Genomic DNA, 17,351 nt, shown 5'->3' with positions numbered 1-17,351 from the left:
TCCCTTGTTCTCCGTTCCCACTTCGTGGTGTCGAAGTTATCTTTTCCTGCGCTGTGTGGGAAATGAAATATTGCTGTGGTAGTTACAAATCTGGGGAAGTCCTACAAGTCTCAGGACATATCTATTGCATATCAAAGTGATAGATCACTTATCTGTGGACTAAAGATTATAAAATCTATTTCCCCTGATTGTGAACATTGAATAAGATTGTGTGTTAAATATAAGCAACAAAACTACACTGAACTGTAGATGGTGGGTGGTTTAGTGGTTCACAGTTTGTGAACTGAAGTCAAATGAGTTCAGTCTGCCTGCTTCTGGAGAAGTCAGTTTTTCAAAACAAAAGTCATTTGGAACTGTGGGTATGAAGGAGGAGTGACAGAAATTAAAGTACACTGCAGTTTAGGTTGTAATGACCTGGTTGTCATTACAACTAGACTCAGAAAATAACTCTACTCTTTGATTATTGCGTTAAATATTTTATTTATTTATTTATTTTGCCTCAGGATGTCCAGTATTGGATTTGATCTCAGTTAGTTCTACTGAGATCACATCTCCCAATTATCCTCACATTTATCCCAACATGCTGAACTGCACTTGGATTTTTTATTCCGCATCAGGAAATAAAATGAAGGCAGTGATTAAAGACTTTACAACAGAAGAATCTTGGAACTGTGAGTGGGATTATGTCAGTATTTATGATGGACCAGATCAGCAATCAAGATTACTTGGTAAACTGATCTTTCTTCAATGGCCTACATTAAGTGGCATTTATATAATGCATATATGTGGAAAACATGACCTACATTTGCCTTGGGAAACATGTAATTTGTTGTCAGTGATTTTTCATGAGATCCTTCATCAGAATCCCAAAGAAGTATTAATTGAGCACAATGGGATGAGCTTGAGACCACTGGACTCCCTGGATCTTTACCTGTAACGCCAGCTCTTCCTGATTTTAGCTGATTCCTGTCTCATTTTACCATTAGGGGGTGCTCTGATTCTGTTTTTTCTCCGGAAGTCCTGTATTTTAAGAGGTTCAATTACTGTACTGCATTTTTAGGTAACTTTTTGAAAATTTGTTTACTCAGGTTTCATCCTCATAGTAAGAGTGGCCCTTTTTAGACACAGGGTAAATAAAAAAGGCAAAAAAATCCAATTAGCTTGAATAATCTTCAGAGGTTTATTGACCACATGGTGTCCATCACACTTGAATGTCAGGCAATGTCCTGCTCTCAGACCGAGTCATAGAAGAAAGCTTTTCCAAAGATTTTATAATCCAATACTGTATCACCTTGTTCAGTCTCCAACAAGTTCTCCTCAGGATGCCATTACAATCCACCTATCCCAAAGAGCAAGAGGAAAGTTTTGATACTATCTTTTTCTGGGACCTTGATCTCTAATGTGTTATCATTTGATTTATAACACCAGCAAGCTCAGCAATTTGCTTTGAAATTCTAAAGGTACCTAACTTTTTCTTAACAGTAAATTTACTTCCTATCAAAGAATTTCAAGCCACTAATGTGGCGGGGGGCGGGAGGCAGATAAAACATATCAGTTCTCCTTGAGATTAATATAAGGTATCTATAGCATCAGACCCTGTAACCTTAACTCTCACCAATGTCCTACAGCCAAAGACCCCGGGATCACACCATGGGGTATCTCAGAGAGAGTTAGAAAGAACCTAGTATGGGATTTGGGCTTTGGTTAGGTGGTTTTGGAGAGGGTCTAAGGAAGTAGACTTTGCTCAAGATTGGTTGCTGTTAAGAAGTACAGTAATTTTATGACAGGCATGTCAATCATAGGGAGGCCTGACTCGAACAAGGGTAAAACTGCGCTTGGCAAAGAAGTGGCAAGCCCTCATTTTAGCCCAGAGAGATCGATGTTTGGTATTTTGGTGGTTGCACACAACCTTGTGTTTTGTCACACTTTATCATAGATTCAGAGAGTCCTATCTGATGTTGATGTTCTGTGAGAATGTTTATGTCTAACAGCAGAACAACATGGTCTAGTTGTGAGTGCCAAACCCATGTCTTTTTTTTTTATGTTTATTTTTGAGAGAGAGAGAAAGAGAGAGTGAGCAGGAGTATGAGTGAGGGAGGGTCAGAAAGAGAGGGAGACACAGAATTTGAAGCAGGCTCCAGGCTCTGAGCTGTCAGCACAGAGCCCTACATGGGGCTCAAACCCACAAACCATGAGATCATGACCTGAACCAAAGTCAGACACTTAACCAACTGAGCCACCCAGGTGCCCCCACCAAACCCATTTCTGAATGTCAGGGGCTACTTTTCTCTTTCTTATTCTTTAGTATTTTCAGTCTAGCAGTACTATTCCTCTTTAAAATTTCTGATAAATAAAAAATTCAGAAATGTCAAATGATTATAAAAAAGGCTACTCATATTTTTATTATTTGCTTCTATAACTCTCTATAAAAAGTAAGGAAGCCACAATTCGTTTGATAGTTAATACAATTTTATTTAATACAATTTTATATATTTATATAATTTATTTCCACAAAGCATACAACTTATGTAATCATTTTCAAACTAGTGAACATAGAACCCCATTGCCAATCTCCCAGATAAAATGGAACCACATTATCTTTTCTTAATAAATCTGTTTACCTAAGTAGAATTCACCAGGTTTTAGTTATTTGTGTAAGTGTAAATGGAGTGGTATGTAGCATCCAAATGGTTTCCATTGCAATGCTTTTATAATATCTTATTGAAACTATATTATCAAAATTAAGTTTTACCTGGTCTTCTTTCATTTACCTACCCCATGAATGTAAGATATCCGTAACTAGTAAATACTACATTAAATGTACAGGTTAAATTCATTCATCACCAAGCATTTACTAATAGGTTAGGCACACTGGAGACACAATGGTGAACAAGTCAGAAATGATCTCTGCCATCTTCTCTTGGAAAGACAGACGATAAATAAGATGATAATTTGAGATAACAATAAACAATAATCAAATAATTATTGATTGTCAGAAGTAATCTGAAGGAGTTAAGTTGCAGAGGAAGGGTACATGTCTTCAGTTCATTTAGGTATCTGTTCACATGTTACCTCATCTAAGGCCTCTATCACATGATGTAAGTAGGCCTCCTCTGTCTTCTTCTTGGCATTTATCAAGACCTAGCAAAGTATTCATTTATTTATAATCTGTCTCCTTACACCAGAATGAAATGTCCTGAGAGCAGGACTTAGTCTCATATTCATTACTGTATCTCCAGCATCTGGGTAGAGTACTACCCAACACTTAGTAAATATTTGATGAAAAAAAAGTTGGTGAGAAAATGACCTTGAATTTGGGAAAAGCTTGGTAAATTGGGGAACTGTCAGGGGTCAGAGTGATTGGAGACTGAGTGAGGACAGACAGGAATGAGGTGGGCTGAAGGCCTTGCCACTGTGCAGCTCAAGCTATGGTAATGGGTTTGGATTTTGTTCCAATCCAATGGGAGGTCATTAAAGATTTTTGACAAGGGAGTAATTTGAAGAATGCTCCTGCTGCTGGGTTGGGAGTGAGTTTTAGAGTGACAGGGTGAATATCTAAAGTTATGAGGCTCTTGTGTTATTCTACATCTGCACTGTCCAGTTCACGTTGTTTTTTACATTTAAATTAGTTAAATAAAGGGTGGTATTAGCCATGTTTAAGTGCTCATTGCTGCATGTAATAGTGGACAGCCCTCATTCAGAATGTTCCATTATTGAAGAATGTTCTATTTTATCTGTTTTAGGCAACAGATAGATAGTGCCTTATAAGAGGATGGCAACTGTGGAGTGCAAGTGAAGTGGGCAGATCTGGAGACAGAACTAATAGGATTTCTGGGTGAATTGCGTATGAAATTAAATGTGCAAATCAAGGATTACTCTGGAGTGAGAGGTTAGAGATGGTGGCATTTACAGATATGGGGAATACTAGAGGAAGAAATAGATTCATGGGGAGATATCTGTTTGTGCCATGTTACATTCTTAATGGCATAATACATCCTGGTTGAGTCGGCAACATCCTGGTTGAGTTGGTAGCTAAAGGTAGAACTCTGGAGCTAGAGGAAAAGATTGGGCTAGAGATGAAGATTTGAGACTTACCAGCTCCTTAACAGATTTCCTCAAGTGACCCTTTCTCGGACATCATTGATCTCCTCTACCACTCTCATCAGTTTCAAACATGTTCTAGTATTACCCATCATTTTAAATAAAATTGAACAAGAAATTTAGCTATTACCCCATTTCTCTGCTTCCCTTTACAGCAAAATCTCTTTCTTAGAGGCTGCTAGATTTAGAAAGTTTGTGGGATTGATGGCTAGAAGGTCATGGTGAAATCAAACAATTATAGTAGAGAAACACTGATAAGTTGGATAGATAGGAGGTGGTGATTTAGAAAGCAGGATGTTTGCAATAAAAATTTTAGAGATATCAAATGACAAAATTTCAGCGCAGTGTTAGTAAAGGATTATAAGTAAAGGGAATCCGTTCCCTTGCATTAAATTTGGTGTTGGCACTTAGCGGGCATGCACTAGCTCAGTCTCACAAATCTTCATGGTCAGTGTCTAATATGCCTGGCTGTTGCCCTGCCATTCTGGTTATTAAATAGTAACATTAGTCAAGTGTTTAAGGAACACTGACAAACGGGAACACTGAAACAAACATAGAGAACAATGACCAGGATGCTGAAGGGTGTGGGTGCTTAGAAGTGTTTACCTTGGAGAAGACAGAAGGATCATAAGTCTTCCTTTCAAGTAGTTATGGAATTCTCATAGAGACTCTCAGGCCATATATGAAATTTGTTCTGACTGATGATATCTAGTAGTTATTGAATATTTACCATTATTCAGGCATGGTCCTACAAACTTACAACTGTCTCAATTTTCTTAACCATCCTGTAGAGGTAGGTTACATTTATCCTCATTTTAAATATAAAGAAACCGAGTCTCAAAATGATTAAGTAACTTGTTTCCAGTGACATAACTAATAAGTAGAGAAAATGGGATTCAAACCCCAGCACTCTGATTCAAACACTTATATTCTTGGGTACTACACGAACCAGGAAGAAACTATTACATTGATGTTTTTTGATCCAACGTGAGGAAGAACAGTCTAGCAATTAGAAGCGTTCAAAAAGAGAAAATGCTCATAAGTTCTACATCATATCTTCCAGGTGAGTAATCACATGTTCAGGGTTATTTTAGCAAGGACTCACAGTCAGATGAAAGATTGAACTAAATAGTCTCCAAGATTACATATTGACACTATTCCCTTCTCATCCAGGCACCCATTTTAAAACTACACATTTTAGGGGCGCCTGGGTGGCTTGGTCAGTTAAGCGTCCAACTTCGGCTCAGGTCATGATCTCACGGTCCGTGGGTTTGAGCCCCGCGTCGGGCTCTGTGCTGACAGCTCAGAGCCTGGAGCCTATTTCAGATTCTGTGTCTCCCTCTCTCTCTGCCCCTCCCCTGTTCATGCTGTGTCTCTCTCTGTCTCAAAAATAAATAAACATAAAAAAAAAACTACACATTTTATAAACGTGTTATATTTCTAAGTTATGAATCGGAATACTGTATTTGACAGAACCAAGGATAGAGCCATATCCACACCATTAAGACCTTCCCTGCAGGTTAACGTTGTATGGTTATTTAATCTATTTAATCAACTGTGAAACTTCCTAGCCATATAATTATCTACTTACATTTTTTATCTGTTCACAAGGATATCATAAGATGCTATATTAAGTGCTTCACTGCAATCAAGATTCATTAAGTTTATCTCCTTCCCCTTAGCCATCGTCTAATTAGCTCTTTCAAAAAAAATGAAATTAGGTTACTTGAATGTGGCATGTTTAGAATCCCATGCTGGCTTCTCATGACCATGGATTCCTTCTCCACATGTTCAGCAACCATCTGTCTAATGATTTGCTGAAAGATTTTGGTGAGGTTTATTTTTATTTAAAAGCATTTATAATACTTTGCAAATACCAACTCATACAATCCCATTTGAATATAATTTTTATCTCTATTATACAGATGGAAAAACTGAGGCAGAGAGGTTAAATAAATTGCCCAGTGCCACATAGTTAGGAAATAGCAGAGCTAGTCTAAACCAGTTTGGTTATAGAATCTGTACTTCTAAGCATTAAGCTACACAATTTCACTGATGTATGACTTTGGAAATCCTATATTTTGTTTTCTCTCTCTTCTCCCCAACTGCCCTCACCTCCAAATCTTTTTTTTTTAATCAGTAGCATTTTCCCATTTACATTATTTTAAAACTTCTGGAGTGTTTGTTGACATAGGGTATCTCAAAAGTTTCCCATCAAATCCAGTTCATGAGACAGATTCTTTGAAGATAAGAATGATGTGGAGGTTAACTATCCTCTATTCCCTATCTTTCTTTCTCAGATTTGTGAGACAACATTATCTTTAAGGTACATCAATAGTGTATCACTGTTTTATCTTGAGAGAACTTAAATTATAGCATGTACAGCTAAATTACAATAGATGTCCTATCACTGTCAGGACCACCTTTGCAACAACTTTTGAGTTTCTGAATTAAGAAAGGATCATCATTAGTCTGTGTTTGGGCAGCCTGTGTGTCTCAGCCAGTTTGGGCTGCTATGACAAAAATACTGTAAACTGAATGGCTTAAACTACAAGCATTTATTTTTCACAGTTCTGGAGGCTTGGAAGTCTAAGATTTGGTGTCTAGTAAGAACTTACTTCCCAATCCATAGCTGTCTTTTTGCTCTGTCCTCACATGGCAAAAAAAAAAAAAAAAGAGAGAGAGATTCTCTGGGTCTCCATTCTAAGGGTACTAGTTCCATTCATGAAGGCTCCAGACTCATGACATAACCACTTCCCGAAAACCTTACCTCCCCAACACCATCACATTTGGGATTAGGATTTCAACCTACGAGTTTGCGAGGGGGACACAAACATTCAGTCCAGAATGTTGTCCGCTATTACTTTTGTTTCTCTGTCCATTTACCTTCACCAGCAAGTCTCTTTCTCATTCCTATGATCACAGATTACCATAGAATTATATATCATTTTCATATTAAATGCTAGCCCAGTCCTTTGCCTTTGATCTTTTCAAATCTATACCCTTCCTTTGCTGCAGTCAACTCATGAATTCCATCCCACAAATCTTGTTCTCACATTATCAATAATCATTCCTTTACCAATATTAACAGTGCAGAATTTAACGTCTTCTTTTTGCCCTCTTTTACCTATGTTACCGCCCAGAAGAACTATTTTAATTATTGAATATATCTCATATTGTAGCACATCTGTGTGGCTCCAAGAAAGAATTTGTCTTAATATCCAGTGGTGCTTACCTGACTATCAATTTTAAGACTGATCAGTCCGTGGGAGAAAGAGGTTTTAAACTCATTTTGGAAGACACAGTTCAGAAGCATTCACAAAAAAGTAATATGGGGACCCAATTGCCTATTAATGGTAAGTAATGATTTTAAAATACTAAAACAGGAACCATATATATCAAAGTAGAACCTGTGGAATACTGCTTATAGGTTCCCTGGTAGTCACCTTCTCTGATACTCAAAACAGCATAGTGTCATTTCAAACCATTTCTTAAAGCACAAGACCTTGGTAGTTTATATAGATCATGTGAGGAAATAGGTAATCGGGGTATGTGCAGGTGTGTGTGTGTGTGTGTGTGTGTGTGTGATTAAGAAATAATGATAAACATAAAAGGCAGTTGCTATTTTAAAAATCCAGTGGTGGTGGGGGGCGGGCACCTAGGTGACTCAGTACATTAAGCGTCAGACTCTTGATTTGGGCTCAGGTCATGATCTCATGGTTCCTGAGATGGAGCCCTGTGTTGGGCTCTGTGCTGACAGTGTGGAGCCTTGCTTGGGGAGATATTCTCTCTGTATGTCTGTCTGTCTGTCTCTCTCTCTCTGCCCTCCCCTGCTCATGTTGTTTCTTGCTCTCTCGAAAAATGAATGAATGAATGAATGGATTTCTGGTGTAAACAAAGAAATCTCAAGTAAAGAATTTAACGGGTTTTTTTAAATTTATTTTTGAGACAGAGAGAGACAGAGCATGAACAGGGGAGGGTCAGAGAGAGAAGGAGCCACAGAATCCGAAACAGGCTTCAGGCTCTGAGCTGTCAGCACAGAGCCTGACGCGGGGCTCAAACTCACGGACGGTGAGATCATGACCTGAGCCGAAGTCAGCCGCCCAACCAACTGAGCCACCCAGGCGCCCCTCTCAAGTAAAGAATTTAACAAATGAGCATATCTTATAATTCCCGAATTATAGGCCATGAAAATTTTCTTCATATTTCAGAATATACTTGAAAATCTCTTGTTTTTAATTTCCTGGTGGATTTCTTTTTAAATCTGAGAATGAAGTCAACACATTGCTAGAAATTTCCCTTATGCTTTTCCTTTATATATAAGTCGCACTTGGAATACGTTTAGTATAAAGTCTTGATATGTCTAGATGTGTTATACTGCGATAACATAAATAATGCCAAAGAAAGAACAATGTCCAGCAATTTCATGATTAAGCATAATATTGTTTTTTTTTTTTTTAATTTTTTTTTCAACTTTTTTTAATTTATTTTTGGGACAGAGAGAGACAGAGCATGAACGGGGGAGGGGCAGAGAGAGAGAGGGAGACACAGAATCGGAAACAGGCTCCAGGCTCCGAGCCATCAACCCAGAGCCTGACGCGGGGCTCGAACTCACGGACCGCGAGATCGTGACCTGGCTGAAGTCGGACGCTTAACCGACTGCGCCACCCAGGCGCCCCTAAGCATAATATTTTTAAAATCAATTTGATTTGTCTATATTAATATTTTAGTTTATTGATTTTTTGCTCATTTTATGAACAATGAAAGAAAAGAGGAATCTACTCTCTTGCTAAGAATCCTGGTTTTTGACCTACAAAAGAAATAAACACCTCCATTCTGAGATTTTAATAGATTTTAATAAAACACCTCTATCTAATGTTTTGTTGTTATTTTTCTCAGAGGTAACAGTAGAAACCAGTCCTGGAAAACAGCCAACCCCAGACACCTGTGGAATTCCTGGTGTTGACCCATTTCTAATGGAAGGGTCTAAGAGAAACACAAATGTGCCGCCAACTAGGCTGGGGGAGCCCAGGGTGGTTGGTGGCCGTGCAGCACCTGCAAAGTCGTGGCCCTGGCTGGTCAGTCTGCAGCACCAAGGACAACATTTCTGCGGAGGTGCTCTGATCGCCAAGCAGTGGGTCCTGACCGCAGCGCACTGTAACTTTAGGTGTGTGCCTGGGTGGGGCAGGGGGCACTGGAGCCGTGTGAGGGCCCACGGTGGGCATCCTCCTGCTCTCCCCACATCCCAGGAAACAGTAAGCTCCTGAGGATACAGTCCCCATCATGCAAACGAATGAGCACACTAGGTCAATGACACCTCATGCTTCACTAATACATTTACTACCAAGAGCTGTTAATTACAGAAGGTGCTTCCTGCCTCTAGGTGAAGTTTATTTAAAAAGTAACAATGGTGCCCCCTCTTTCCTCATCTATAAAGTGGACATCATATCTTAACATTTTTGTATTGGTTTCTTAGCACTGTGCCTAGAGCACAGGCATTGCTCAAATGTGAATTCCTTTCCTTCTTGTTCTGATGACTGATCATCACATCCACTCTCAAAATAAATATCTACTTTCAAAGAATTTTAAAGAATGTCCCCTAAAAGAAACATTTTTAAACATTTTAGCTGAATCTTGGTCTCCATGTGATTATGGAGGTATCTGAAAACTCCTCCCTCAAAGAAGTGTTAGATTGATGTTTTTAATACTGGTCTTTCAGAAGTGGTGATATGGTTGACAGTGCTGCACAATGGACAGTTAAATGAGTAGATCTAGTGTTTCAGTGTCTCAAAGATAGGCTTTATAATAAAAGTACCTGCTCAAATAACTTGGTGAGTAGGAACCTTCAACGAATCAAAAACTCATTTTCTTTACCATTCCCCGACTCTTTTGATAGAGAGAAATCACAAGAAATTCTCCTTGTTAATGCAGTTTTAAGACTTTCATGTGCATAGAATTATCTGGGGAGTTTGCTATAAATGGAATCTTAGAATCTTAATTCTGAATTTTGATTTGATGAGTTATGTCTGGGATTCTGCATTTTTAATGCTCATGCCAGATTTAATGCATGTAGTTCTTAGACATTTCTTTGAGAAACATTGTATCAGGGAGAAGAGTAACTATAACTTACAGAATAGGTGTCAGTGACCATTATATATGGATATCATATAATGTGGAATATTATGATCGTAATAATACATGGAATCATTGCCTTGAGTCATCATAAATCTTGTCAAGCAATACTAAATCAATTTTTTTTTTGTTTGATGTTATGAAGGCCAGAAAGTAGATACTTTTTCTCAGGGATGAATTAATAAGAACCCCCATTTTCTAAGAATTCAAAATGACAAAGATTTTTACATAGATTACTAAAAATGTACTGTGTAACATTTCTAATTTTGAAAAATTATAACCTCATTAAAAGTGGTATCTATTTCCCCACTCCTTTTTCTTATGACAAGTACCATCACAGATGGCCTAGTAATAGGAAGAAGTTCCCTGTCAAACATAGGAAATGGTGATTTGCTACCAGTAAAAGCCGTATACACTCACCCTGGCTTCACCCAGTTCCCTCCTACTGATGATCTGTCTTTGCTGCGTCTGGAGAACCCTGTTGAACTAGGTCAGTATGGATAACTTTTCTTTAGATTTTGAGCCTTTGCCATACAGTTTTTATCTTCCATCTTGCTTCGTAGTGCTATACGTACTTTTGAGGGCCAATAATTATTTCAAAACTTATATTCTAAGCCACTCTCCCTAAAAGCTGAAGCATGTGCCTAAACAGTTTACTTTTGTATGGTTTTTAAAATTTTTTTAAAACGTTGATTACTTTTGAGAGAGAGATAGAGCGCAAGCAGGGAAGGGGCAGAGAGAGAAGAAGACACAGAATCCGAAGCAGCTCCAGGCTCCAGGCTGTCAGCACAGAGCCCGATGCGGGGCTCAAACTCACCACAAGATCATGACCTGAGATGTAGCCGGCCGCCCAACCAACTGAGCCACCCAGGCGCCCCTGCTTTTGTATGTTTTTACCTAATGGAAGTCCTCCTACCAACTTAACATGGGTCCACATTCAATGAGAAAGTAAATTGCGGGGGGGTGGGGAGCAGAGAGTCACCACTTTCACACCCATGCCTTTCCGTGGATTCCTGGGGCTCTGGGACAGTTTTTCTTCTCTCTTCCAACTCTCTCCTGTGTTTCTGCATTCTTCAGCTGTTCCCCTGCCGATAGACTCACTTCCCTCTTTAATGTCTTTTCAACATATTCATCCTGCAAAACCTCTGTCATGGTTCAGCCCACCATTTGCTTTCAGTGCTTTTGTAACTGAGTCAGTGAGAGAGCATCTAGAACAGTGCTGCTTACTCTTGGCTATGCATTATAATCTCTTGGGTTGCTTATAAAGACCTGTAGGCCAGGAGACCTGGCATCAGTGTTGTTGTTGTTGTTGTTGTTGTTGTTGTTGTTGTTGTTGTTCTTATTTTGCTTATTAAATGTTTAAATTTTTTTTTAATGTTTTTATTTTTGAGAGAGACAGAGTGCAAGAGGGGGAGGGGCAGAGAGAGGGAGACACAGAATCCGAAGCAGGCTCCAGGCTCTGAGCTGTCAGCAGAGAGTCAAGTGAGGGGCTCAAACTCACCAGCTGTGAGATCATGACCTGAGCCATCCAGGCACCCCTAATGAGTTTTTATGTTGAGACAATTAATTATAGATTCACATGCAGTTATAGGAAATAGACACACCAATGTACTTTCTACCCTGCTTTCACCAATGGAAACATCTTGCAGGGTATTGACTTTGATACAGAACATTTCTACCACCACAAGTGATACTGTTGCCTTTTTATAGCAATACTCACTTCCTCCTCCCCACCAGACCTCTGGAAACCACTAATCTGTTCTGTTTCTATAGTTTTGTCATTTCAAGAATGTTGTATAAATGGAATTATGCAGAATGTAAACCTTCGGGATTAGTTTTTTTCACTCTGTGTAATGCCCTGGAGATTTATTCATATTGGTCCATGTATCAATAGTTCATTCTTTTTAATTGATGAGTACTTTTCCAAGATATGGATTCATCAAAGTTTCACCATTCATCTGTTGAAGAACACCTTTTTTCCAGCTTTTAGATATTACAGATAAATCTCCTGTGAGCATTTGTGTGTAGGTTTTGTGTAAAGAAAATGGAGCAGGACTTTTCATTTCTGTGGGATAAATGCCCATGAGTGCCATCGCTGGGTCATATGGTAGTTGCATTTCAGTTTTATACAAAACTGCCAGACTATCTAGAGTCGTAGAACCATTGTATGTCCCACCAGAGATGTAGGAGTGATCTGGTTTCTTAGCATCCTTATGAGCATTTGCTGTTGTCACTATTTTTTAAAAGCATTCCAATAGGTATATAGTGATATCTTACTATAACTTTAATTTGTATCTCCTTAAGAGCTAATGATACTGAACATCTCTCCATGTGCCTATTTTTGCCTTTTTTTTTTTTTTTTTTTTTTTTTTTAAACCCTTTTAAGTAAATTTTTTTTTTTATTTTTTGTTAAATTTTTTTTTTTTTTTTTTTTTTTAAGAGAGAGGGTACCTATACGTGGCAGGGGAGGGGCAGAGGGAGAGAGACAGAGAGACAGAGAGACAGAGAGAGAGAGAGAGAGAGAGAGAGAGAATCTTAACACGAGATTCGATCCCACGACCCTGGGATCATGACCTGAGTTGAAATCAAGAGTCAGACACCCAACTGACTGAGCCACTCAGGTGCCCTAGCTTTTGTCAGTTTTCTAATTGGATTGTTTTTCATATTGTAGAGTTTAAGAATTCTCTATATATTCTAAATACTACTCCTTTGTCGGATAGATGGTTAGCAAATGTTTTCTTCCAGTCTGTAGCTTGTCTCTCAGTCTGTAGACCCTGTTCACAGGGTCTTTCACAAGCATAGATTTTAATTTTGTTAAAGTCCACTTTCTTCATTTTCCTTTTATGGATTTTGCTTCAAGTGTCAAGCCAAAGAACTCCTTGCCTAGCCCCAGATGCTGAACATTTTTTCTTATTTCTCTAAAAATTTTTGTATTTTACATTTAACGTCACCATCCATTTTTAGTTAATTTTTATATAAGGTTTAAGGTTTTGGTCAAGGTTCTTTTTCCTCCCCCAGGATGTCCAATTGTGGCAGCAACATCTGTTGAAGAGGCTGTTTTTCCTCCAATCAGTTGCTTTTGTGCCTTTGTGAAAAATCAGCTGAGCATATTTGTATGGGTCTATTTCTGAGATCTCTATTCTGTCAGTCTATGTCTCTCCCTTTCTCCAGTACTACACTGCCCTGGTTACTGTAGCTGTAGAGTAGGATTTATATTAAAAAGCAATTGCTCTTAATTTATTCTCTTTCAAGACTGTTTTAGCAATTCGAAGCCCTGTACTTTTCCATGTAGATTTTAAAATAAGCTTATCTCTGTCTAAGACACTTGCTGTGATTTTGGTAGGAATTACATTAAATCTATATAGATCACTTTGGGGAGAACTGACATCTTTACTATGATGAGTCAATTCATGAACACAATGTATTTCTCCACTTATTTAGGTCTTCTTTGATTTCTTTCAATAGAATATTGCCATTTTGAGTGCACAGATCCAGTATATGTTTTGCTGAGTATATGCATATCTAAGCATCGCATTTTCTAAACAGTGATTATAAATAGTATTGTTTTTATTTTTAATTTTTAAAAAATTTTTAATGTTTATTTTGTTTTTGAGAGAGAGAGCATGAGCAGGGGAGGGGCAGAGAAAGGGAGACACAGAATCCGAAGCAGGCTCCAGGATCTAAAGCTGTCAGCACAGAGCCTGACATGAGGCTCGAACTCTCAGACCAAGAGATCATGACCTGAAGTGAAGTCCAATAGTAACCCGACTGAGCCACCCAGTCGTCCCAGTAGTATTGTTTTTAATTTTAAATTCTACATTAAATGTGATTGACTTATGTATGTTGATCTTGTATCCTGGATTTTGCTGAATCCAGATCAGTATTTTATAAACTTCTCCTGGAAATTTCCATGTGCAGCCCAAGTTGAGAACCAGTGCTCTAGAAAAGACCATTGGTGAAGTTTGGTGCCCTTGGAAATTTTCCCCCTTATTTTGTTCTCCAAGGCTCTTGACTTCCACTCAGCACCACCTGGTGTCAACATCAACATGAAACTTTGTGTTCCTCTGCCCCTTAAGTATTTGGTTAGCTTATTTAATCTGTACCCATTCATTTCTGTTCATCGGTAAGAATGAGAAATATCCTTTCTCCCATTAGAAACAATACAATTTCTACCTATGATTTTCATCCTCACCACCTCACCATGGCCATCATGTGAACATTTATGGCCTATTTCTTTCTTGTCTTTTTATACAACTCTATGTGTACTTAAAAAAATTGTAATATACCTATTATAAGGATTTTATCCTGATTTTTCACTTATTATCAGTGTTGCTTCATATTATTAAAATTTCTTTTAAAATGTAATTTTAATGTCTACATAGTAGACTTTTCACAATTCTTATAGTTTCTTTTTTTTAAATTTAAATAATGCTTCATTGACTATTCTTATGTATGTGTTTTTCTAGTTCTAGGATTGCCTTAAGATAAATTTCCCAGAAGTAGAATTGCTAGTTTTAGGGCATAACTATTTTCAAGATTGCTGACATAAGGAATACATAAGTATAAGTCGATACATCCTCTTTTTTTTGGTCCAAAAATGAGGCAATTTCGCAATATCTGTTAATTTCTAAAGTGTGTGCCTCCTGGTCCAGCAGTTCTGTTTTCCACAAATACTGACACTAATGTACAGACTGATAATCTAGGACACTTGGTGCAGTTTTTCAGGGGAAAAAAATTAGTCTAAATGTTTACCAAGGGGATTTAATAAACTGTAGTACATTCACTATTTGATACTGTGTACTACTAAAAATATATTATAAGTCTATATGCAATGATATAGATGATTTGACCATAACCTAGTAAATGAAGAAAATCAGAATAAGAAAAATGGCTGATTAAAAAATATGTTGGTAGAGGGAATATATTTTAGCTCAAGGAAATGTCAGGAATCGATATGATTGAGCAATGATTATATCTATGAAAGTAGCATAATGTAAGATTTGGAATCAGTTGGCATGTGTATAGAAAGAAAAGTAAGAAAAAAAACAAGTTACAGAGCTTTATGTGATTTTACTAAGAGACAGCAGTAAAAATAAAGAACAAATCACTGAAATAAATGGTCTAGGACAGCAGATATGTTGAAACATGTAAGTGTGTAAAAGTCTGAATAAAATTGAAGTCAAACAGCATGGGAGAGCAAACACAGGGACAAATTCAGAGAGAGAGAGAGAGAGAGAGAGAGAGAGAGAGAGAGTGTGTGTACACACATAAACACATAAACCGACAATATTTATGAATTTTGTAATGATACATACAAATATATACAAATATATTTCATATATATATTCCAATTTTGGTGATAAGAAAAAATGTGAATGTTTAAACATATATCAATCTATTTTATAATATACCTATGAAGATAGACACAAAGATATTTACTAGCTATAAAAATACTTTAAAAGTTTAAATTGCTACAAATGTGGTTTTTCTCCATCCTTCATGTAATACCACTGAAGAGAAAAGATAATTACATTGTTCTGCACTGTCATCTCGTATTTAACAAGGTGATGTCCTGAAGGCATGTAAACAAAAAGGCAGATGCATTTTTTAAAATGGTTACTGGATAAGAAACCATGCGGGGCATGCCTCTATGCGGGGCTTGTGTTTCTGTTGTCCTAGGAAGATATGGTAATACCTGGAATAAAGTGGTAACATGTAAATTGAGGTGATCCCTTCTGAGTAATTAATAGATGGAATCTTCTGGAAGTCTTATTTATTAAATTACAGGGTTAAAATGGGTACTGTCAGATCAAAATTGTTACTTTTAGGGCTATCATTGAAGAGCAAACAGTACAGATAATATCAATCCCATGGACTAAATGATATTTGCCTTTTTCTCATTCTAGGAGAGTTTGTGTCTCTAATCTGTTTGCCAGGGAAATATGATAAAATAAATTTACTTTCCAAATGTATGACTGCTGGATGGGGAATAACTGAACCATATCGTGAGTATACTCACTGCCTCTTCCAAGATTAGAATCCAAACAAATATTTGTAGAGTCTAATATATTGTTTACTTATTTTTAATTTTTCTGTATTTTTCATAGGAATGATAGTAGAAAAAGTCTTTTCCACTATGGATCTAAAGGTGACTACTTGGGTTTTATGACATCATATTCATTAGTATTAGTTCACTGATACTTGTAAAAACTTGTGCTAGAAAACATCTAGTGATTTTAGTACCTAGTAAATATTTGTGTGTCTCATTTATATGTAATTTTCCCCCAGCTGCACTGTGAGCACACACACTTGCTTTCACAACAGTATAGGGGCCGCTACTGTGAAAACCTCTACTTAAAGACATGAGCCTATTTCCAAAGATGTGATGCATTTTTCTGAAATCATAGGCTAGTATGAATGGTAAGTGGTGGAAAGATGATGTGAAAATAGTCTGCGTATAGGTCAAACTCATGATTCTGATCTCACATCCTCCATATTCTACAGCTGAGTTAACAAGTTAACAAATATCCAGCAAAATAAAGAATAAGTCAGAATGCAGTTTCAGTTGTCACCTCCAGTGTCAACACTGAAACGTGAAGTCAAGTCAAGAGAATAAGAACACCATGAAACCAATGGGATATAGACTAAATGTGTAAAAACTGAAACGTGTTGTTTGCTTTATCACCAACTGATTTGGGTATAAACTTCCTTTGTCCTTCCGTATAGTGATGTCATTTTTCTATTTTCTTGGGACTGTACAAAAAATAAAAGAACCACATGAAGTGGGCTTCTTTCTTTCTTTCTTTTTCTTTCCTTTCTTTCTTTCCTTTCTTTCTCTCTCTCTCTCTTTCTCTCTTTCTCTCTCTCTTTCTTTCTCTCTGTCTCTCTCTTTTTCTCTCTTTCTTTCTCTCTTTCTCTCTTTCTTTCCTTCTTTCTTTCTCTCTCTCTCTCTTTCTCTCTTTCTTTTTCTTTCTTTCTTTCCTTCTTTCTTTCTCTTTCTTTCTTTCTCTCTCTCTTTCTCTCTCTCTCTTTCTCTTTCTCTCTTTCTTTCTTTCCTTTCTTTCTCTTTCTTTCTTTCTTTCTTTCTTTCTTTCTTTCTTTCTTTCTTTCTTTCTTTC

General features: G+C 37.4%; 1 protein-coding gene across 2 annotated transcripts in view; it reads left to right on the top strand.

The window, feature by feature from the left end:
- Window positions 1–507: 507 nt before the first annotated feature.
- The window catches only part of LOC125918921 (chymotrypsinogen A-like), an 18,508-nt gene continuing 1,664 nt past the window's right edge, over window positions 508–17,351 (top strand). Inside the window, exons 1-6 of one of the 2 annotated variants that reach the window (XM_049625223.1) lie at window positions 508–728; window positions 7,284–7,457; window positions 9,001–9,268; window positions 10,563–10,723; window positions 16,140–16,238; window positions 16,341–16,381. In XM_049625223.1, the coding sequence (XP_049481180.1) occupies window positions 581–728; window positions 7,284–7,457; window positions 9,001–9,268; window positions 10,563–10,723; window positions 16,140–16,238; window positions 16,341–16,381 (891 nt within the window). In that variant the 5' untranslated portion in view covers window positions 508–580. The remainder of the gene's footprint in view (window positions 729–7,283; window positions 7,458–9,000; window positions 9,269–10,562; window positions 10,724–16,139; window positions 16,239–16,340; window positions 16,382–17,351) is intronic. The other variant, XM_049625222.1, reaches the window with a different exon arrangement.

Source organism: Panthera uncia, chromosome B4 (genome assembly GCF_023721935.1).
Source record: "Panthera uncia isolate 11264 chromosome B4, Puncia_PCG_1.0, whole genome shotgun sequence".
Lineage (NCBI taxonomy): Eukaryota > Metazoa > Chordata > Mammalia > Carnivora > Felidae > Panthera > Panthera uncia.
The sequence above is the reverse complement of the archived record's forward strand: the minus strand, read 5'-3'. Positions and strand labels throughout refer to the sequence as shown.